Below are 21,461 nucleotides of genomic sequence, written 5' to 3' on the forward strand. Positions count from 1 at the left end.
TAGTTACGTAAATACAAAGGGGCTAAATTGTTAATAATTCCATAGAAGAATGTCATTCTTCTAGCAAAGCGCCTGTCAGCAAGACTTTCAAGACCAAGTTCTGAATATAGTTTTTCTTGAGACGTTCCACGAAAACAGCCTGAACAGGCATTATATTGAATAGATTCAAGCTTCTGCACAAAGGTAGCATTTCCTGGGCGGCCATATACGATATCACCATAATCAAGATGAGGCCTAAGGAAAGATTTATAAATGGTTAGTAGAGATCTCCTAGGCACATGCTTGCGAAGTCGGTTCATAAGACCAATTCCTTTGTTGGCCTTTTGTATCTTCTCGTCTAGATGGCGATCAAAAGAAAGAATCTAAGATTAGATCACGATGTTTCTGGTCGCGATATTAGAATTATTAAAGGAGATTACTGGAGCATTAGGAGGAGTGAGTCTACAGGTAAAATAGACTTCTACAGCTTGCTTAGATGGGTCGGGGTTAAAGGACATCTTCCATTGATGAGCCCAATCAGTTATCCTGCAAAGATCTCTGTTAAGTACATCAAGGCCCAAGAGTTGATCAATCACAAGAGAGAATAAAGAGGTATCGTCAGCAAAGATCTTGGGTTTTGACTCAAGGTTTTTTGGAAGATTATTAATATAAATTAAGAAGAACAATGGACCAAGAATCGAGCCTTGAGGTACCCCAGCATTGACTCGCTTCCACTCAGATGTTTTCCCATTCAACACAACTCTCTGATACCTATCGTCAAGAAAGCTGCGAATTAAGGAAAGCAACGGTCCAGTCATCCCATAAGATTTGAGTTTAAAGAGTAAGCCATCGTGCCAAACCCGATCGAATGCCTTTGAAATATCTAAAAACACCCCCTGGTATTTAAAGAAGGATCTTTGTCAAACACTGTATAAATATCATGCGTTATGGATAACAACTGAGAAATGCAGGAATCCCCCTCCCGAAAACCAGACTGACAAGGAGAAAATAAATTGTTATTTTCAAAAAACCTGTAAAGTGTATCATAAATACAGTGTTTCCGATGATAAATCAGAATAGAACAAAAGGCATTGACTCTCCATCTATATTTTATTACCTCCATGTTCTAAGCTTCACAAAAGTTTTGTTGTCGAAGTGTTTCCCATAGTGAAAATAATATGGTTACGTCCATAGCTGAAGCTGCAGTTCTCATTGGTAAGAAATTTCAAAGTTTGGCAAGTCACATTTTTCCTAAGGGCAGATCATCGAAAGTAACGACATAATTTTATTTTGATGGATTTGTTCTTCGTATGTTTAAATTATTTGAAATTTGATCGAAATATTTTTCATTCCACAACAATGTAATGTAATGAATTGAACATGAACTATATAATTTCTTCTGACGTAAACCAAACTTCAAATTTACGCCCATTCTCTACCTTCTCCCTCTGAATCATTCAAAAAGGGGAAAGCTCTCGTTCAGAACGCCATCGAAAGGCGAAAAGGGGCGGGGAATTCAAAAGGGAGGTAATGATGAGAGAAAATTTAAAATTTAAAGTCAGTAAATGTACTACATGCACAATAAAACAGAACGTCCGGGCTTGGGTCAATTTTGATCTTGCATTCTCCCCATAATCGACCGGTTCGGGGATAGCTTTTTCCGTCGTATTTACGAACGGTTCAGGCACGATGTCTACATAGCAATGTCGATCTTCCGGTTCTTCCGGTGGTATTGTAGGTATAAATTCCGACTGTTTCCTATTGCCTCCCGTCACCGTGGGTTTTCCGGATGTCATCAATCTTGAGGATCATACGGACAAGTTGGGTGGCCAGTGTGATTTGTTGACGCTTTCCGTGGAGTGTTTCAATGACGTGTTGTTCTTTCATATCTAAAATAACCAAAAATGCAATAAAGAGAAGAAAGAACACACCCAATTAAGAATAGACTAGTAAACTAGTCGTTAAAAACAGACCCATATACAAAAAATCAAGCAAATAAAAAGAATCGAAGGGGTGAAGTTGCGTCTCTTTTCTGAATTTCAACGACTAGAAGCTACTTCCCTCAAAAAACGTTGTTTAATTTTACAACTTTTTTTAGGTTTTCGAGAATCCATCCAACTTTTTTGACTAAATGATATTTCATAGTAACGTTGAACATGGGAACATATAAATAAATGAGCATTTCTAAAAACGCAATAAACAGAAAGAAAAATAAATGCAATCCCGCACGGGTCAGACATACAGAAATCTGTATGTCTCTCCTTACGATTTTAGGTGAATAAAAAAAGGCGTTGGAAGTAGCTTCTAGTCGGTTATTTTCCTTTTCTCTCACGCGCGCTGAATATTTAATTAGTGTTTACATTATTTGATTGACAGTTTTATTATAAGGTTATAAGTAATAACCGACTAGTTTACTAGTCTAAATTAAGAACTGTTAAAGCAGAGGAATGTAAAGAGATGGAAAAACAGCTTTTTGAAAACAATGGAAAAACGGCTCGTCATATACCAGGTCTCTTGCCCTTAAGGGAGTTTATGTCGAGTAAATAGGTTTCTTTTGTTGTCGCTAAAAGAACCAATTTAATATCATTGCGTTAAGAATTTCTTTTGCTATACATTGGTAAAATTCTTAAAAATTGAACTAGTAATCGGCAAAAAAGGAAAAACAAATTTTCATTTTTATCGTCAAATCATGTAGAAACCGTCCGATTTGTATAGCGAGCCGCATTTTCTGGACTTTCATTTAATGACCTAATCAACGTTTTTACAATAGAATTTTCAATAGAAGTGATCGTTGAACTTTGAGTAATCAGAAAAGCTGTTTTTCCATCTCTTTACATTCCTCTGGTTAAAGGTATTACTTTTTAAAGAGAATGACATCTCTTGCTCACTCACCATCTTTATTTATAAGCTTTTTCACCTGGATTTGACACAGATGTGGAGCAAGATTGGTCAGAAAGATGAAAAGAAAACATTTTTTTGCTTATTCAGCAAGAAATCGAACACAATATAACAATAAGAGAAATGGTGAGGCCTGATGAGAAATGTGTCTTATATGAAACAGCAACACTTATGTAATACCAAAACCTTTAAATAGAAACTGGTACATGATTAAATGGGCATAAAATTGAAACGAGGGAAGAAAGTCTTTGATGAACATTAATTTAAAAAGCAGTTTATTTTCCTCTATCTTATTGATCAACCTCAAATTCAAGAAGCAACATTCCTTACCATTGGTACCAGCGTGGACGCAATCAACACCTAATCGTGGATTGTTTTGTGCGACTTGCATAGCTTTCACTTTCGATGTAGTTTCAATGGGACTTAAACCAGAGTTCTCAGCTAATGCATTTGGTACATTTTCCAAAGCATCAGCAAATGCGTGCATAGCGTACTGTTCCAAAGAAGCAACCTTAAGTAGAGAGATAGAAGAAATGTCAAACGCGATCCCAAATGCTTTGCTGTATTCAGAGGAACAATATGTTAAAAGATCGCAACTTGAAGAATCTGTTCCTTGCATATGAATGTCTGGATGCGAAAGAGAAAATTTTGATTTTGACTCTTTCAAATGGCTAAAAAACGCCTTGTTTTTGATTTTGTTTTTTACAAAAATCAATTTCCAAAAGAGTTGTTTTAAGGAATCCTCGAAATTTTATTGATGAACGGCCATTATTCCAAGACACCCTGAAGCGATTTGAACAGTTTTAGGGAACAGTCGATTTCTTAGGGCTCATGCAAACATAAAATTAGTGACAAAACTCAGCTAATGGTAAAAAAATATGTTGCATTCGTTGCGACAGAATCACAACAGAAACAGGGAAATATGGAATTCTCTAAATGTTATAAAGGTTTAGCGCCGCAGGCGGTTTTTTACTTTTTCTTACTTTTCGAATGACTGGATAGTGCTTTTCAAGGTTTATAACGATTTTTCAAGGTTTTAACGGTTTTAACCAGAAAATTGATAGTTTTCAAGGTTTTCAAGGTCCCGTAGACACCCTGCATGAAGATTTTATAAAATTTGGCCAAAATCTCACCTTATCAGCTTCGGCACTGACCGCAAGGGAGCAAGCGATTTCAGCGGCGCCACCTCCATACACAATACGGTTATCACGTACGAGGTTACGAATAACGCAAAGGGCATCATGGATACTTCGTTTACCTTCATCCAAGATCTAAATAGAAAAGGGAAATGGTTACTGAGGATGATCGTAAGATTCAACGCGTCATATGAAGACCATCTCTAAAATCTCTCCAATTCGTGATATTCACGACGTAATGTTATATACGGTAGAACCTAAAAGACCGGGTGTTTACCACTAATTAATATCAGAATTTCAAGTTAGCCTCTTATAGGAAGTTTTCACAACCAGACAACAGTAAGCTGGTAAGGAGGTGAAAATATAGCCTTGTGATCCGGAATATTAATGGCATTGTTTCAAATTTATCAGCCCTCGTTGCTATTAAGAATACAGGAGGGATCGTTAAGGAGATTCGTTCTCGCATTTATTCTGAAATAGTCACTCATATTATGGATAAGCAACCGATTTTCTAAATGCAACTTATACGTCATTTAGTCATACTAAATAGCAGAGGGCTACCAGATCACTATCGTTGAGTTTTACGAGTTGAAATCATAGCAAACCCATCAATATTCGAATACGATAGTCAATATTTGATTGATGGGATAATTTCATGTGCAGATTCATTGCAAAACCGGAACCTAAAAAAAATAAGGAAAAACGAGAAAACCATACCATTTTGTTTCCACCTCGAATGAAGATGGTAACAGCTCTCGTGTTTTTGCAATCCTCAATGACCAACATACGGTCTTTAGTGGTGCCAAAAGTGAGCTCACGAACGACACCGGCATTACCGAGTTTGTCAGATGTCAATTCATTGAATCTTGGTACGATACGACCACCGGTCGCAATAGCAATGAGCTAGAAAATAGAACACGTCATTGTCATTACTCCTACTCCTAATACTTGTAGTAATAGAATTGGCTTCATTTCAATCGGCCGAGATATCAATTTCTTGTTCTCATAGCAATAGAACATGATAAAAAGTTGGAACAAAAATGAAACAAACAAATTTGCCACAGCTGCAGCAACAAGTACATCTACATGAACAATAATCTTACTTCAATTTCTGGTCCACCGACCCATCTAACAGCTGGTAATTCATTTTGTAAGAGAAGATGGTTAGCTTCATCATCAAAACCCCATTGGCAGATAGCGAGATTAGCTCCGGTGTCTTTAACTTGTTTGATCATTTTCACAAAGGTTTCTTTCTCGTACTCACGGAGTTTTTGATAATCTTCAACTGAAGTGACATCCAACTTATGTTTGGTTTTTGGTTTTGGTGGTTCAAATGGACAGGTGAGGATAGCCAATTTGCAGTCTTTAATTTGCTGCAAGAGATCAGAAGAAGCTTAAGAATTGTCTAACTCACAAAGACAGTCGAGGGTTGAACGAAAGATACTGCTGGAAACCTGAAGAGGATAGATCCCAACGGATTCTAAAAAACTAGATTAACAGATTACAAAGTTCTTACTTTTGGCATTTGAGGATGACTCATATCTTTATCAACAATGACACCCTTGACAAGCACTGTATCATCTAATTCTCCACCTTCTTTGGTTTGCATTTTGATCAGTTCAAAATCAACATCTCGTCTCTCGAAATCAGCAACAGACAAAATAGCATCTACAGCAATCTCAGCTAATTGACGATGACAACGACTTGCACTGAAAGGTGAACAAAACAAATTTTAAAGGGTAACTAGATTTTCAATTGATTCAGATTGATTACCAGAAGACTGCAAAAAGACACAAGCTAAAGTAGAAATGTCTTTCAATTTTCGACAATCAAAACTATTAAAGGAGCTTTGATTGGTGCTGGTCGAAGATCAATATTGCATTCAAAGCAAGGGTAAATTATATTGTTAAATAATAAACCACCAATAAATTGAATGCAAGTATAGAATTCCAGAGAATTCTTATAGTAACTTTCAGGATCATAAAACTTTAAACTTGAGCATCTTTTTTGGAAGTCAAGTTAATAATTTCTTACAGTTAGGAAAAAACACCTGTTTTAAAAGTAGAATTAAGAATTTTTTGTACCTCTAAAACCAATTTTTGAGAAAACATTTGTCCTAGCTGTAAGGTTTCTTGTTACTCAATATAAATAATCATTACACAAAATCAAGAAATGATTGGTGCAAATTGAGAACATATTTATCTTGCACGAGATTTGCAGCTCCATATTTCATTTAAAGAAAGCATAGAGTATCGTCATCATGCTATACATCCGATATGATAACACAATTGAACCTCCCTATTTATATTTGAACATTCAGATGTTGCGTAGGTTAAGTTTTGTACACTGTAACAAATTCTTATTTCAAATGAAAATGTTTCGAAAATATCAGCCCTAGCTGTTAGTTACAAAATAACAGGGATCGTTCAGAAGAACTTCATTTTGCATCCAATAATAAGCTAGATTGATGAAATTTCAATCTAACCTAATGAATTTAAATGCTGTACACAATCTCTTGAAATAGTACGTATTTTAAAAATAAATTTTAATAGAAGCTAAATGTATCAGATATATCAGCCCTCACAGCTATTTTAAAGACTAGAGGGATCGTTAAAAAGAAATTCTCTTGCATTGGTTATAAAAGTATTATTCATATGGGAAACTAATAAATAACTTCATTCGCGCCAATGCAGCTGGATCTAAGAGCCAATAAAACAAGTTGGGAGGTTGCAATTAACGAAATAACAGCTAAAGAATTCACTGAAAACTTATTGGAGTTTTTTATATACATCTTAGACTAAGGCACAAAATTGACAGTTTGATGCTCTTCATATAATTTTTATATTCGTTTGTTTTGAATAAACACAGATGAGAAGACTTACATTTTGGATCCTAAAGTTGTCATAGCAGTTTCAATCAATGGTTCCTTGTTGTTAGGGTTCACTTCAAAGGAGTCACTAATTTTGTCCAAGTGGGCAACAGCAATTTGAGAAGCTTGTTCATAACCATCAGCAATTCGAATTGGGTGGATACCTTTGTCGAGTAATGATTCAGCATGTTCCAGAAGGGCACCAGCAAGGACTAAAGAAATCATTTAAAGTTTATTGGTAAAGAGCAACCACCTTAGTTTAAACCTCACAATATGGCTTTCATGAAAGTCTCATTACATTAGACTGTTTCTTAATCACTGTCATGTAGAATAATCAAAATCTTCTGCATTAACTAGCAATTTAGCACATAAAGAGTGCTGCACTCTTTTAAAACCAGTTCTATTGGTGAGATATCCAAGAGGGAAGGTTTGTCTAAGTTTGAAGGTCCTTACCGACAACACCAGTGGTACCATCACCAATTTCATCATCTTGTGATTTAGATAGATCGACTAACAGTTTTGCAATCTCGTGTTCAACATGCATTTTTTCCAAAATGGTAGCTCCGTCATTGGTGATTGTCACATCATTGTCAGGTGAAACCAAAATTTTGTCCATTCCTACATTTACAAAGCCAAACATAATAATCTATCTGTAACTTAACCTAATCTTTATATCATCCTCAAAATTTAGCTGCAAACAAACATTAAATAAAACAAACAATATGAGAATGATTGTGGTCACTTACCTTTTGGGCCAAGGGATGTTTTCAGGGTATTGGCAACAGTTTTAGCAGCCATGATGTGGCTCTGAAGAAGGAAGCAAAAATATGATGAGTTTGATACAGAACAGTAAGAGAAGCTTATCAGAATCCAAACTTTTCATATTTCCAGACACAACATCTTATGCCATTTTTTCTGTCACTTTTCTTGTTTTAGATGTGGGCAGGTCAGTATGTTATTGGGCTTATTTTAGTTGTGGATGTTTATTCGTGTGTTGTAAAGATATTTCACCATAATAATTTTAGAGAAGTTCATTAAATGCCAAATGTCACTTTGTCCATGTTTCTCTTTGGGGTTGTCCACATAGTACGTATGCACTAAAATGTAAAAAATCGAGTACCCCCTCTCCCAGCGTATGCAAATGGCTATACCCCCTGGTACTTACGTACTTTTTCATTCACCCCCTTGGTTGAAGAAAATTTTGAATTCAAATCCTTTCTGTTCGGACCTTTATTTCATACATGAAACTCTATGTTTATTGAGAGATTTTCTTTTCCTTGATGCGTATAAGAAGTGTAAGAGAAAGAAACAGCTGGTATTTCATAAGGAACAAACTAACAATAATTCTCTTCTTATTCTCTTTCAAAAGATTAAACAAGCAAAAAAGGGCAATGAAAATTTTTTTTTCTGTGTACCGTATTACTTCTTTTATAAACACCCCCTTCTTTTTAAACAACCCCTCTAAAAGGAAAATTATGCAATAAACGCCCCCTTCGAATTAACGCCCCCCTCTAGGAAATTCGAGCCGTGGTTATTTTCGAAAACCCCGACTTTCGCATTAATAAATTCTCGCACTCATTTTACCTGCGTACTTTTACTTGACTAGTTATATATATAAGTGTTATAAGGTGAGCAAAAGTAAAAAAAAATCATTCAAGATCATTGATTGATGGTGGGGGGAGAGGGAAGGGTCGTAGGGAAAAAATAAATAGAAAGTTCTGGTCGCAAAAATCAGTTTTATTGACAATTGAATCATGCTTGATGGTGGGCATAGTGTCCTCCAGGGTTTGTTCCCCCCACCAAATTCTCTCTTTTTTTCCCCCTATGACTTTTCAGTTTTTAGTTTCCCCCCTCTTTTTTGCTTCCCCCCCAGAAAATTCTGAAACTATCATTTCCCCCCCATATACCTGTATAAATTTCTCAAATTTCAACCTGACACAGACATAAAATTTTGCTGCAAAAGGAATACTAGACAAAATAGAACGAAAATTGGTTAATTTTCAATCCTGATCTAATCACATGATATCATGTGGACTGACCTTGGTTGCTGAGATAAAATTGAAGTGATTTCACACTTCCCCCCACCAAATTTGCCAACTATCGATGTTTTCCCCCCTCTTTTTTTCCCCCCTTTACTATTCAAATTTTCATTTCCCCCCCTCACCCATTCAAAACTGGAAAATTGACCCCCCCCTTTTTAAAGGGGGGGGGGAGGACACTATGGTGGGCATTGCTATCAATAATGTTTTTGGATGAAAAAACCAATTATAAGGAAAAAGTCCAATGAAAATCTAGAAAAACGGCAATTTCCGGCATATTTCAGGCATTTTCCGCCGGAAAAACTTTTTTCTCAAAAATTGGACTCGGCCATGTTTTGGGCATTGTTAATACGCATCTTTGAGCAAAAAATCAGAAAAAAACTAATAATAAAATCTCGAGAAAATGCCAAAAAAAACAGTCTTTCCGGCATTATCGGCCGGAAATGAATTTTTTCGAAAATCGGGCTTCGTCACAATTTAGGTATTGATTTTCATGAAGAAATATAAAGTACAGCTCAAGAAATTTGAGAAATACCGTTATTCCAGCGAAAATCAGCACTTCCGGCGATTTTTAGAAAGTTCCGGCTTCAAAAATCAGTTTTATTGACAATTAAATCATACTTGAACGTGGACATTGCTATTAATAATGTTTTAGTGTTTCTGCAAAAACGGCGATTTCTGGCATATTTCCGACCGGAAAAAATTTTCTCTCAAAAATTGGACTCGGCCTGGGCATTTGGGCATTACTAATACGCATAATCGTGCAAAAAATCTGAAAAAACTAATGATGAAATCTTGAGAAAATGCTAAAAAATGCCGGAAATGATTTTTTTCTCCAAAATCGGGCTCAGTCACATTTTGGGCATTGCCATTTTGCATCATTGTGCCAAAATTCAGAAAAAAACTAATGAGCCAATCCTGAGAAAAGCTGATAACAGACGGACAGACGAACAGACGAACATAGGTTAATTTATAGGACCTCCAGGTAGGTCCAAAAGGAAAAGTTTAGCATGGTAAAAAATATATCATAAAATCTGAAAGTAAGAAATTTTACTTTAACTTTTTCCAAAACACCCAAAGTCCCACCTAAAGAAATTAACTCCCACCTTAACTTGTTTCTCCCACCTAAAACCTGGAAAACCCCAAATCCCACCTGAAATTTTTTGACCCAAATCAGCAAACCCCCCCCCCCCACTATTCTGGGGGGGGGGAGGGTGCACACTATGAAGAGTCTAAATGAAATCAAAGAAACATATTCCTTAATCAAAATTGGTAGCATCTTCACAACAAAAACTAATTTTGACACAATTTTATGTTTTTTTATTTAATAAACAGATAAAAAAATACACTCCATTAAGAATTAGTGAATAAGATAACAGATAAAAAAAATTCACTCCGTTAAGAATTAGTGAATAATAGATAGATATGCCCTTCGATGCATCGGAATGGGTCCTACCCACGGTGGAGTAGGAATCACAGCGCAAGCAGACATTGCAACCCTGCAGATGCGAGCTGCCGAGCCATGGTGTATACCACGACACTCGAACTACACGGGAGAATTAGTGAATAAGACTGATAAAAAGTACAAAAAGAACGGTAGATGCTGTGAAATCCGATAAATACAGCACTAAACAGGGTTGCGATCAACCTGGCACTCTAGAGAAGTGCGAAGTTCATTTTTTGGTATTGGTTGTATCAATTGGATCAATATCAAAGATAATCAATAATACAAAAACTGGCCATTTATTTCATTGGATCTCTGGCCAACATCAATCGCTACTGGACGGTAGGTACAATCGTTGTGGTAGCATAATTTTCTGCAAGAAAAGACCACATTGCTTTAACACACCAGGTTAGCCCTGGATCATAGAGGTATACCTTTATATTTTTACTTCCAAGCCAGCAACAAGGGTCCTGTGGCTGGTGACCCAGGCATTTTGCCAAATCCTGAGGAAAAGCTGCAAATGACAGTGAATCTGATATTCCCATGTGCAGCTGATCAGGTAACACTTTCATCTTTTCGCAATTCTATGGTTTAGACTGACTCCTACTACATTCATTATATACCAGTTAAGTTCTCCAGTCTCTGGTTTCCGCTGCGGGACTACCTAAAATGTCTAAATCCACTGAAGTTAACAGTGTCTCTTCGGATGTGATTCAAGGCTGGAAAACATCCCTCGCTGAACTTGCTGAGCAGTCTTCAACACCTAAAATCAGAGATTGCCTCAGATCATACAATCCAGAAAATCCAACGAAAGAAAACATAAATTCTCGTGGAAATCGTGGTTCAACAAGGACGTTATAATGGACACTCTATCTTTCCTATCCAAAGCTCCTGTCGACACCATCCGACTTAAAGATGAAGCTGTCAAGAAGCTTTGCCTAAAAATAAAAAATTATTTTGAAGACATTTGTCAAATCTGCACTGAACCATACAGAATCAAACTCGATCATCAATAAATGACCTGTATTGTGTGTGGCCAAGAGGTTCACAAACAGTGCTATATTGACCATCTCAAAAGTATGAACTTAATGAATGAAAACAAAGAATTGAGATTTCCCATATTCAACATTCCAGGTGTCTGTTACATATGCACTAGTTTAGGTATATACTTATTTCTTTTTTTATGATTTTTGTTGGCGAAAACGTTTAGAACATCCCAGACTTAGTCAAAAACTGCAAGAAAGTGAATTGGCGAATCAGAAACTTCTTTATTGTTTATTAACTGTATTAATTATTCGTAAAATGTCCCTTTAAAAATGGCGCCTTTTGCATAAACAAAGATGGCGGTTCGACAAAAAACCGCGATAAAAAAGCTTTAATAAGCGTTTTAGAGCTGTTTTCTTCCTAAAAATACAGCCCTACAGCAATGTTTTTAATCTGAAAGTTTATATCGCTACTTTGGCCGCAATCTTTACTGTTATGTTTTTATTTTTCTTTGCATTTTACAGAACGCAAAATCTCTTAGAATCCAGAGTAGCAGTGTGAGTGTCCAGGGTGTTGATTTGTTAGGTTTTTTACATGTTTTTGAAGAGAAAGAGAACGCGAGAGATCAATCTCTCGCTATTAGATTTACATAAAGCATTCGTAAGGTAATTGGCCAACAATGGAAAGAGCAAACAAACCATTAGCTCAGCGAGAGGAGAATACACTCTCCGTTCTCTTTCTATCATTTTAAAAAATAAAGGGAAGCTCACAATTTACAGGCTCTCCGGTGAAGCGTTTGGCAGACCTTTTACATCAACTAAACAGAAGTAAAAAATATATTACTCTCTCAATCACGAACTGAAAGGTTTGCAAGGATCAAAGAAGAGAGCTTGAAAGGGGGTTTTGTTCTCAATCAACGTGATTTTGCGAAATATTAATGATAGCATAGTTCTTTATTTCAAAGCAACTGGTCATACCAATTACTCTCATGAATTGATCAAGCTTTTCTACCAAATTAAGCTAGGTTATAAAAATGATGCATATCGACTTATATGGGGCCGTTTCATCAATACCCGTGGACTCATCGGTCGAAACATAACTTATGATTTTTATATGGAGCATTTTAGTGGATATTTAAGTTTTTTAAGATCATTACGAGGAAATTTGAATGAAAAGAACACTACAAGGATTGCAAAAGCTTTAAATAATACACACGCAATTGTGAATAGCTTTGAGAAAGGTCTATATACTTATTGAATCAAAGATTTGATTTGAATGTTTTGATTTTGATATGTTTTACCGTGGTTACTCTTACTAAGATAAAAAAGCCGCGGCTAAATGAGATAATTGCGCATAATTGTTTAGTGAGTGAGTTCGCTGCTCCGATAATTATTACAAATATTTCACAGCTTTTTTCGACCAATCAGGTTCAACTCACTATATTATAGCGAGCAGAACGGTGGGATGTTCTAAACGTTTTCGCCAACAAAAATCATAAAAAAAGAAATAAGTTTATACCTACTACATTAGCACATCATGCCAAATGGAAATTGCCAACTTTCCAAACTCCAAACCTCAAACCAGTGATAATCACGAAACTTCAACACCAACCAAGTACCAAGAAGAATCTACTGCAATTAAAACTAAATCTATTCTCGAACGCACCAGTCTCCGATCACCAAAAAGAACCATATTACATGAACGATCTCCTAATACAATTAAAGATATTAACCAAAATGTTAGTATTCCATCACCAAGAAGAACTCTTCCGCATATACCATTATCACCAAATATTGTTGTCACCAACAGACAAGACAGCGATATCTACCTAGGAAGAACTGAGTTTATGCGAAATAAATTTCAAAGAGAAATCCAAAACAGTATCATGCTTACCTCAGAAAATATCACAGAAACAAATTCACAAAATTTTTCAAAAAGCAGCGACTTTTCTCCAAAAGAAAACCTTTCTCAAAATAATGAAAACGAGGAACTTATTTGCATTTTCTATAAAAAGGGAAAATGCAAACATTGTATTAAAGGAAACGGCTGCAAGTACAAACATCCAAAAGCTTGTCCGAAGCTGATGAGACATGGCAACAAAAACCCTAAAGGATGCAACGCAGGAACAAAATGCCCCCATTTCCATCCAAGAATGTGTTCATCATCAATAAAAACAAGTCAGTGCTTTAATGACAACTGTAATTTTGTTCATGTAAAAGGCACCAAGCGCAAGCCCCCTATACAAAGAAAGATCAGCTCATCAAACACCCTTCAACAGCTGGATTTTCAGAAATTATTGGACAATTTCAGAACAGAAATGCTGTCACTGATACGAGACAAAATGAAACAGCCACCTCAACTTCCAAATCATCAAAACAATCAACTAAGATTCCATCCTCCAATCCTTCCACAACCATTGATGCAATCCAAAAACCTGAATTTCAACCGAACAAACCATCTACATTCGGTCAATTTCCAATGTTACACCAATAACAAAATATTCATTTCTTAATATCCAAGGCTTGTGCCCACAAACATACCTACGTGACATTCTACACACTGACAATCAAATATTTTTAGGTATAACTGAAACTTGGTTGTCGAAACATCACAATAAAGCTGAGCTTGAGAAACAAGGTTATAGAATTTTTAGACAACTCAATACTGTTCTTGGCATTGTTTACAGGCAAACAACAAACAAACTCTATAAATCCCCAGAATTTATCCAATTGATTTCTTCTACAATATCAAAAATTGAATCACTTCAAGATTACACCCCAGACATTGTAATATGCGGTGATTTCAACATCCCTCATCATGGTGTCACCCCCCCCCACTTTAAGTGGGGGTACCTAAAAAAAAAAGGTGTTAAAAAAGCCAGGTACCTGGAAGTATTCCCACTTTCAGGGGGTACCTGATATGTTTGGGGGGACCTGTAATCTCGTCAGTGAGGGTGGGGGCTGTTTTTTCTGTGTGAGATATTTTTCTTAACTTTACTCAATTTCTCAATTTTCAACCAAACCCTTCGTTTTTATTACTTTTTCTTTCTTGTGCCCTTTACATTTTACAGTAACCCCAGTGAAGGAGATTAAAATTCAACGATTTTTTTTTTTTTTTATAAATAGAAATTTGTAGTTTGCCCACGGACGTGTGGTGGAGTGGTTCAATTGAATAAATAATAAATAAATAAATAACGATATTGCATTTTTGCTGACCAAGCGTTTCTATCATAACAAACATGGTAGCTTGAAGTTGTTATATCTTTTTATAACTTGCGAAAATCTTTTGAATGCAGTTCCATATACGTTATTTGATTGTATGTAATTTAGTATATTTTTTAATTTGTTTTCATATTAATAATTTTCACCTATTTTGGATATTTGTTTCTTCACATGGATTTGTGGGAAAAGTCATGTCTTACTCTTGTGAGTTCTTTAAATACTTTCAACAACTGACACAAAATTATCATTACAGAGAATAGAATGCAAAAAAAAGAAATTCTTCTAATCGGCTACGTAATAAAAGGGGGTACCTAAAAAATATAATTTAATGGGGGTACCAAATCCTGGGGGCTACCTAAGAATCCAAACAACTTTGGGGGTACCTAAATCGTTAGGGGTACCTAATTTTATTGGGGGTACCTGAAGCCTGGAGGACCCTATGCTCATACCTAAATCAATGACAGATACACCCCAACTGAAAATTGCAATAAACAACTTTTAAATACTTTACAAGATTTCATGATACACCTAAACCTGAATCAATCCATTCACAAAGAAACTATTTGATTATGATGTTATTCCTACAGTTCATTCAGATCATCACTTAATAGACATTTTAACACATTTGACTTTTACTGAAACAAGAAAGGTTGAAAACAAAAAAGCTTTGAACAACAAATTGGATAATTTCAATTTTCTTAACAAAAACATAAATTGGGAAACCATAAACAAAGATTTACAATGTATGGACTGGCGTACGACTTTGCACTCAACCTCAGACCCAGAGAAACAATACGAAACTTTTATTGATAAGTGTATATCAGTTATTTCAGCAAACAAAGTACCAGCTTGAAAACCAAATCATTCTTATAAAATTATCCCAAGAGACAGACATGTTTTAATGCGTAATAGATCAAAATTGAAAAGGCATCGAACAATCAAAATCACACAGAAACTTATTGATATTGAACTCAAGCTTCAACAGTCACACATAAATGAAAGACAAAAGCGAGAACTTGATGCTACTTCAAAAATTAAATCTAATCCTAAATATTTCTATGCCTATGCAAAGAAGTTTTCAAAGCATAAACCCAAGGTTGGACCCTTAATAGATCCGTCAACAAATGAACTTACAAATGACAGTAAACGTATGGCTAACATACTTCAGAACCAATACAGTTCTGTCTTTACTCAACCATTGGAGAGATACGACTCAGGGCTGCAAATAAGCGTCGGTCATTGGTCAATGTCCGACTGGAAAAGCCATTTGACCGACTGAAAATCTTTTGTGTCGGTCACGATGTCCGAATGAAAAAAAACAAATTATTAAACCTTATAAAGGAGCAAAATAAATAAAAGGATCACATTAAATACCTTTTGATTCTAAAATAGTTGTTCCAATATAAGAATTGAATAATAGAATACATTCAATAACCCATTGAAAACGTTTCTCCGATTAAACCAACCAAATGCATTGGATTGAGACAGGGTTATAAACAAAAATTTACAATGTTGTGGTAAAATAGGGAAGACGTTTTTTAATGAAGAGCGCGTGTATAAACTCACCTTTTTTGAGAAAGATCAAATAAATTGACTTGATCAGCAAACAAAGAAAAAGATCAAATAAATAAAAGCACCAGTTGCAATTCAGTTTGTGAAAGGCTTTTATAAGAACATGCCAAAAGTAATATAGCCAATGATTCCTTATTTACCTTATTCACTGTTTAAAAAAAAAAATAAACGTACAAAAATGAGTTTGTGTTTTAATAAATTTTTTCGCGCCAAAATTTTTCTATGACGTCAAGGCTTTTTCTTTCATTTTAAAAACGAGTGAGGCATGCGGCAAACATTTTCTTTCTCTTGCTATCAATTTTTGGTTTTTCTACACAGAAGATATAAGTTATTTTAATCATTCTGATTATGATAAATTATTTCTATTTTCAAATTTTTTTTCGTTATTGTTATATGATGTTTGTAGGTAGCATTATGAAAACTTATTCGTGCTTAATTAGAATAATTAACATAAATCATGCATGGATCGTGCATCGTGAATCGCGCATCGAAAATTACACAAACCGCTCTTTTTTGATCGTTCAAAGGAAATATTTTTCATTGCTTCATGTCTTATCGAACGGAATCACTTTTTGCTATCTCTAAACACCCTGTCTCATTTAATTCTAAATACTAATTACCGTCTCTATTTTGGCAAATATGCTCAAAAATGTAATAAGTGATAGTAAAGTCCCGTTTTTCTATTATGTTAAATATCCACGAAAAAAAGTACAGAATGACCGACTGAATTTTGAGTTTGACCGACTGGATTGTGTTTGAGTCTGACATGATGTCCGAGAGACTAAAAATATTTATTTGCAGCCCTGCGACTTAGATGAAAATGACAACAACACTTCTAACTATGTGATATAGACCTCACAGAAGCTGATTTTATCAGCGAAATCAACACCCTATCTTCAAACTCTGCCCCTGGACCTGATGGTTTCCCTGCCATCCTGCTCAAAAATGCCAGACAACAACTTGCAACTCCTCTGTCTTATCTGGAGAAATATTCTAGACAAAAGTCAAACTCCCCACCTACTGAAATCAAGCTACATCACACCAATCTTCAAAAAAGGCAATCAAGGTTTACCAGAAAACTATAGACCAGTCGCTTTAACTTCGAATGTCTCAAAAATTTTCGAAAAAATTGTCAGAAGTAAGATACAAAAACATCTTGAAGACAACAATCTTTTTAATTGCAACCAACATGGTTTCAGATCTGGTAGATCCTGCCTGAGCCAACTTCTCTCTCACACAGAACGACTTATCCACCATATAGAAAACGGCAATAATGTGGACGTGACCTACCTTGACTTTAGCAAGGCTTTCGACAGAGTCGACCATACCATTCTTCTGAACAAAATCAAAACCAATGGCATCAAAGGTAAACTGCTTGCTTGGATCAAATCCTTCCTAGCAGGTAGAACGCAGCAAGTCTCTGTTGACTACACACTATCAGAAAGGTCAGAAGTCATCTCTGGTGTTCCCCAAGGATCTGTGCTTGGACCACTACTGTTTCTGATAATGATACAAGACATTGACAAAAAGATATTACACTCTTTCTTATCATCATTTGCTGATGATACACGTCTAATGAAAGAAATCAAAAACCATGCTGACATCATTCAGCTCCAAGATGACATGAACGCAGTCTATGAGTGGACTGGATTGAACATAGTGGGAACCCCCCCTAACTTTAGGGGGGGGGTTGGAGGTTTTCAGAAAAATTTAAGCAGGTGGGGGTTAGCCTGCTCACAAATCTTAGGTGGGGGTTACCCTATACAGGTGGGGGTGACTTTTTTCAGGTGGGGGTTGGAGAGTTCATTTACTAGTTTTCTTATTTTGACTCAAAAACTTTCTTTCAACCATGCTCATCATAAACATATACATTGACAGTAAAAATCTATTTCTTCTCAAGTCTAATAATTATAACAAAAGATGTATGAAGTATAAAAAGCATAGAAATTATTTTCAAGTGATTAACCTTGCTTACCCTCAAAATTGTTAAAACAATCAAAAACCTTTTTCAGGTGGGGGTTGGAAACTTTTCAGAATTTAGGTGGGGGTGGTCCAAGAAGGTGGGGGTTGGGTCGGTAGCATTTTTCAGGTGGGGGTTACCCTATGCAGGTGGGGGTGACTTTATTCAGGTGGGGGTTGGAGGGGTGCTGCCCACTAATGAAATTGAATGGACTTAAATTTGAACATCTCAATTATGGTAAAAATGAAGAACTTAAAGAATTCTCTAAATACTTCTCTGATACCCAAAAGGTAATAGAGACCAAGACTACAGTCAAAGACCTTGGGATCACTTTAGATGTGGGTATAACATATGACAATCATATAGAAACTGTAATCGACAAAGTCAAAGGCATCAGTTCGTGGATATATCGAACTTTCAAAACAAGGGACCCCACTGTAATGCTGAATTACTGTTCACAGCTATGGCCACCATCCAAGAGACACCAAATGCAATGACTAGAACAGCTTCAAAAATAATTCATAAATGGAATATTCTCTTTACAAAAACTGAACTATTGGGAAAAGCTTAAAACTATACAGTCGGGAAAGACGTAGAGAAAGATATCAAATCATCTATACTTGGTATATCTTAGAAATTTTCTCCAAATTTCAACCACTCTGAGAACAAAGGGGGTATCACCTGCTACGAAAACCAGAGGCTCGGACGAAAATGCCACCTTAAAGAAGTAAATTCTAAACACAAAAACATTTGGAGAGGCTCACTATCTGAAGAAGGACCTAAGCTTTTCAATTCTCCCCCATGCTACATTTGTAATATCACAAACTGCACAAAAATTAAATTCAAAAGACAACTTGACCTTTTCCTTTCCACACTGCCGGACAAACCACTGCTCCTGAATTATTATCCCTACAGGAGAGCGGATTCAAACAGTGTGAGAGAAATGGTGAATCATTGGATTTCCAAATTGGATGATTGAGAGACTCAAAAAACCCATCAAAAGTATCAAAAGTAAGTATAAACGACCCTTCTTTTAAATACCCCTCCTAAAAATCAAAAAATTTAATAAACGCCCATTCAAAGTAATACGATACGTACATTTTCCTTATTTTTCTGATTGCCTTTTTGTAATTTTTGAGAGTGTTTCAAAGAATACTTATTTCGAATTGCTTCATTCATAGCTTTTAAGAGTGTTTCTAAGATGACGTTTATCGAATCCCTTTCTTTAGAACTTTTAAGAGTGTTTCTATGTTCACATTTATTGAATTGAAAAAATTTCCAACATTATTGCGACTGGGCCCACTCTGGATTTATGTTTTGAAGGAGAGTCGGCTAGGTGACGTGAACAAACAGTTACATCAAAATGCCTCGAAAATGTCAATATGAAAATTGCGTAATCAGAGAACGTATGTCTCGCTCATTATAAAAAGGCCGAGACAAACTTTCAATAATAGGATTGTAACATCGAGTTAAGTCCCTTTTGTTAAGTCACCAGGGGGTAAATAAAACAGACCTTGATACATTTATCGTTCATTTCAACTTGACAATTCGTTTAAAACTCAGCCTCCTAAGTATTTGGGGTAGGTAAAATATGTACAAAGAAATTCATACTTTTCCAACCCGGGGAATCTTTAAAAAAGAAGCGAATAATAAAATATAATTGCCCTTTCCAAATAAACCTCTTCGGTGGCGAGCGTAGTCTACTCTGACGTAATTGTAAAATTTATGTGATGGGAGTTTGACATAGTAATGTAATGTTGTCTGGGGGATTATGAAGTTGTTTGGAATTTCGATTGCATTTATTCAGGTTGATTTTTTATGACTTCTAATGGTACTTTTTCTAACGAGTTTGATTACTCTGTTCTCACACTTTGTCTTTTTTTTCGCGTCCTTTCCCGTGATTACTTTTATTTATATTTTTAAAGACAGGTAAGAAGGCATATTGATGTAACTGACAAAACATATCATTGATGGTCGCCTAAACAAATACCAAATTTCGGAAGTTGCACTGCGTAAATCTTAACTGTGCAATTGCGCGTTTATGGCCTCGGGTGTTAAGCGCACAATTAAGAGGATTTCTCAGACTGGCAAACCAGTGTTGCAACTAGGTTTTGTGAATATGGACTGAAAGCTTAGGATTACATAGTCATTTGAACCAAAAAGCCTCTTACTGGCAAGACGGAAATGATATATTTGTATCTCAACTGGACGGATATCTGTCTGACAGAAAAGTTGCAACACTGGCAAACGCATGTGTTCCAGAGCAAAAAAAAAAAACAGCATTTTTTGCTCCAGAGATATATTGAAAAGTTTCAACATCAGTAATTTGCATTTCCAAGCCAATCGGGTGTGTGTGAAGGATGGTTTTCAAAAAATTGAGGTTTGAAAATTTATGTCCCTTAATTTTGTGTTGTCCTTAAATTTAGGGATATGATTTTAATCAATGTCCTTTAAGAATATGAGGACAGCCTTAATTTCGGGGTGTCCGGCTTGATTTCGTATAATCCTAGACTGTAAAAAACAAAAATTCTTTAACTAAAATCACTGTGTAAATCCATACCTTCAATGCTTCGATTCCGGTCAATCTTTCCTGTTTATCCTGATCTCTCAAGACAATGAAAGGTCTTCCATATTCATCAAATGATAGTTGAGCCATGTTTAGTTTTTCTCAAGTAACAGACAAAAGATTGGACAGATATTGGAAGATTTTCAAAGCAGGAATTTGCCAATGGCTAACGAAATAATCACTCCCTTTCCAAAACAACCTCTCCATCTTCGCGAATGTTCCATTACTTTCGATTTCGCAAAGCAAACTGTCACGGGGGTTGTGTAAATATGAACATACGAACGCACACATGTGGTTTCTTATAATAAAATGCATAAAAAAATGATTGGATCAAAATATTAAAAATATAAACTTTTATATCACTTCACTAATCATTTAATTAAAATACTCTTGGTCATTCATATTTTTCAATTGTTTCGGTAAAATTTTATAACCCCCTGTCATTTTATTTCTGTGAGCTCGCCGCATTGGAGCTGCCATCTTTTTTCCCGCTAGAAACAAGTACACAAAAATTTTGAGCGGGAAATCGTGTCACCTGGGGTCCCAGGTAATTTTTTTCAACAGTTCAACTAACTCAAGGCCTTCAATTTATTATTTCCAATTCAGAAAGCAATGTAATTAGTAAATTGGGTAAAAAAGTTCTGACAAATGAGACTTTATTGGGATGAGCTGGAGTTTTTACAAGATACTTCACACACTTTCTTTAGAAAAAGTGTAATTAGATTCTATTTTTACATCTTAAACTTAACGACCAACCAAATCAAATAAGAGCTTGTAAAAACTCCAGCTTGTC

At 35.7% G+C, this 21,461-nt stretch overlaps 1 protein-coding gene across 1 annotated transcript; it reads right to left on the reverse strand.

Annotated features, from left to right (window-relative positions):
• Positions 1 to 1,262: 1,262 nt before the first annotated feature.
• On the reverse strand, positions 1,263 to 20,881 carry LOC136815125 (T-complex protein 1 subunit epsilon-like). The gene is made up of 10 exons (XM_067071568.1): positions 20,663 to 20,881; positions 7,629 to 7,689; positions 7,336 to 7,500; positions 6,896 to 7,094; positions 5,530 to 5,722; positions 5,117 to 5,386; positions 4,731 to 4,916; positions 4,011 to 4,148; positions 3,208 to 3,388; positions 1,263 to 1,868 (listed from the first exon to the last, which is right to left on the reverse strand). The coding sequence occupies exons 1-10, from the start codon at positions 20,756 to 20,758 to the stop codon at positions 1,738 to 1,740; spliced, it is 1,620 nt and encodes a 539-aa protein (XP_066927669.1). The 5' UTR covers positions 20,759 to 20,881; the 3' UTR covers positions 1,263 to 1,737.
• Positions 20,882 to 21,461: the final 580 nt, after the last annotated feature.

Source organism: Clytia hemisphaerica, unplaced genomic scaffold (genome assembly GCF_902728285.1).
Source record: "Clytia hemisphaerica strain Z4C2 unplaced genomic scaffold, Clytia hemisphaerica genome assembly, whole genome shotgun sequence".
Taxonomy (NCBI): Eukaryota; Metazoa; Cnidaria; class Hydrozoa; order Leptothecata; family Clytiidae; genus Clytia; species Clytia hemisphaerica.

What these genes read in the sequence shown, in the direction of transcription:
- LOC136815125 (XM_067071568.1), bottom strand. Translation starts at nt 20,758, where the DNA reads ATGGCTCAACTATCATTTGATGAATATGGAAGACCTTTCATTGTCTTG. An exon ending in AACATCCCTTGGCCCAAAAG is followed by an intron (nt 7,501 to 7,628) that starts GTAAGTGACCAC and finishes TTGTAAATGTAG; the next exon opens with GAATGGACAAAATTTTGGTT. An exon ending in TGGTACCACTGGTGTTGTCG is followed by an intron (nt 7,095 to 7,335) that starts GTAAGGACCTTC and finishes TGATTTCTTTAG; the next exon opens with TCCTTGCTGGTGCCCTTCTG.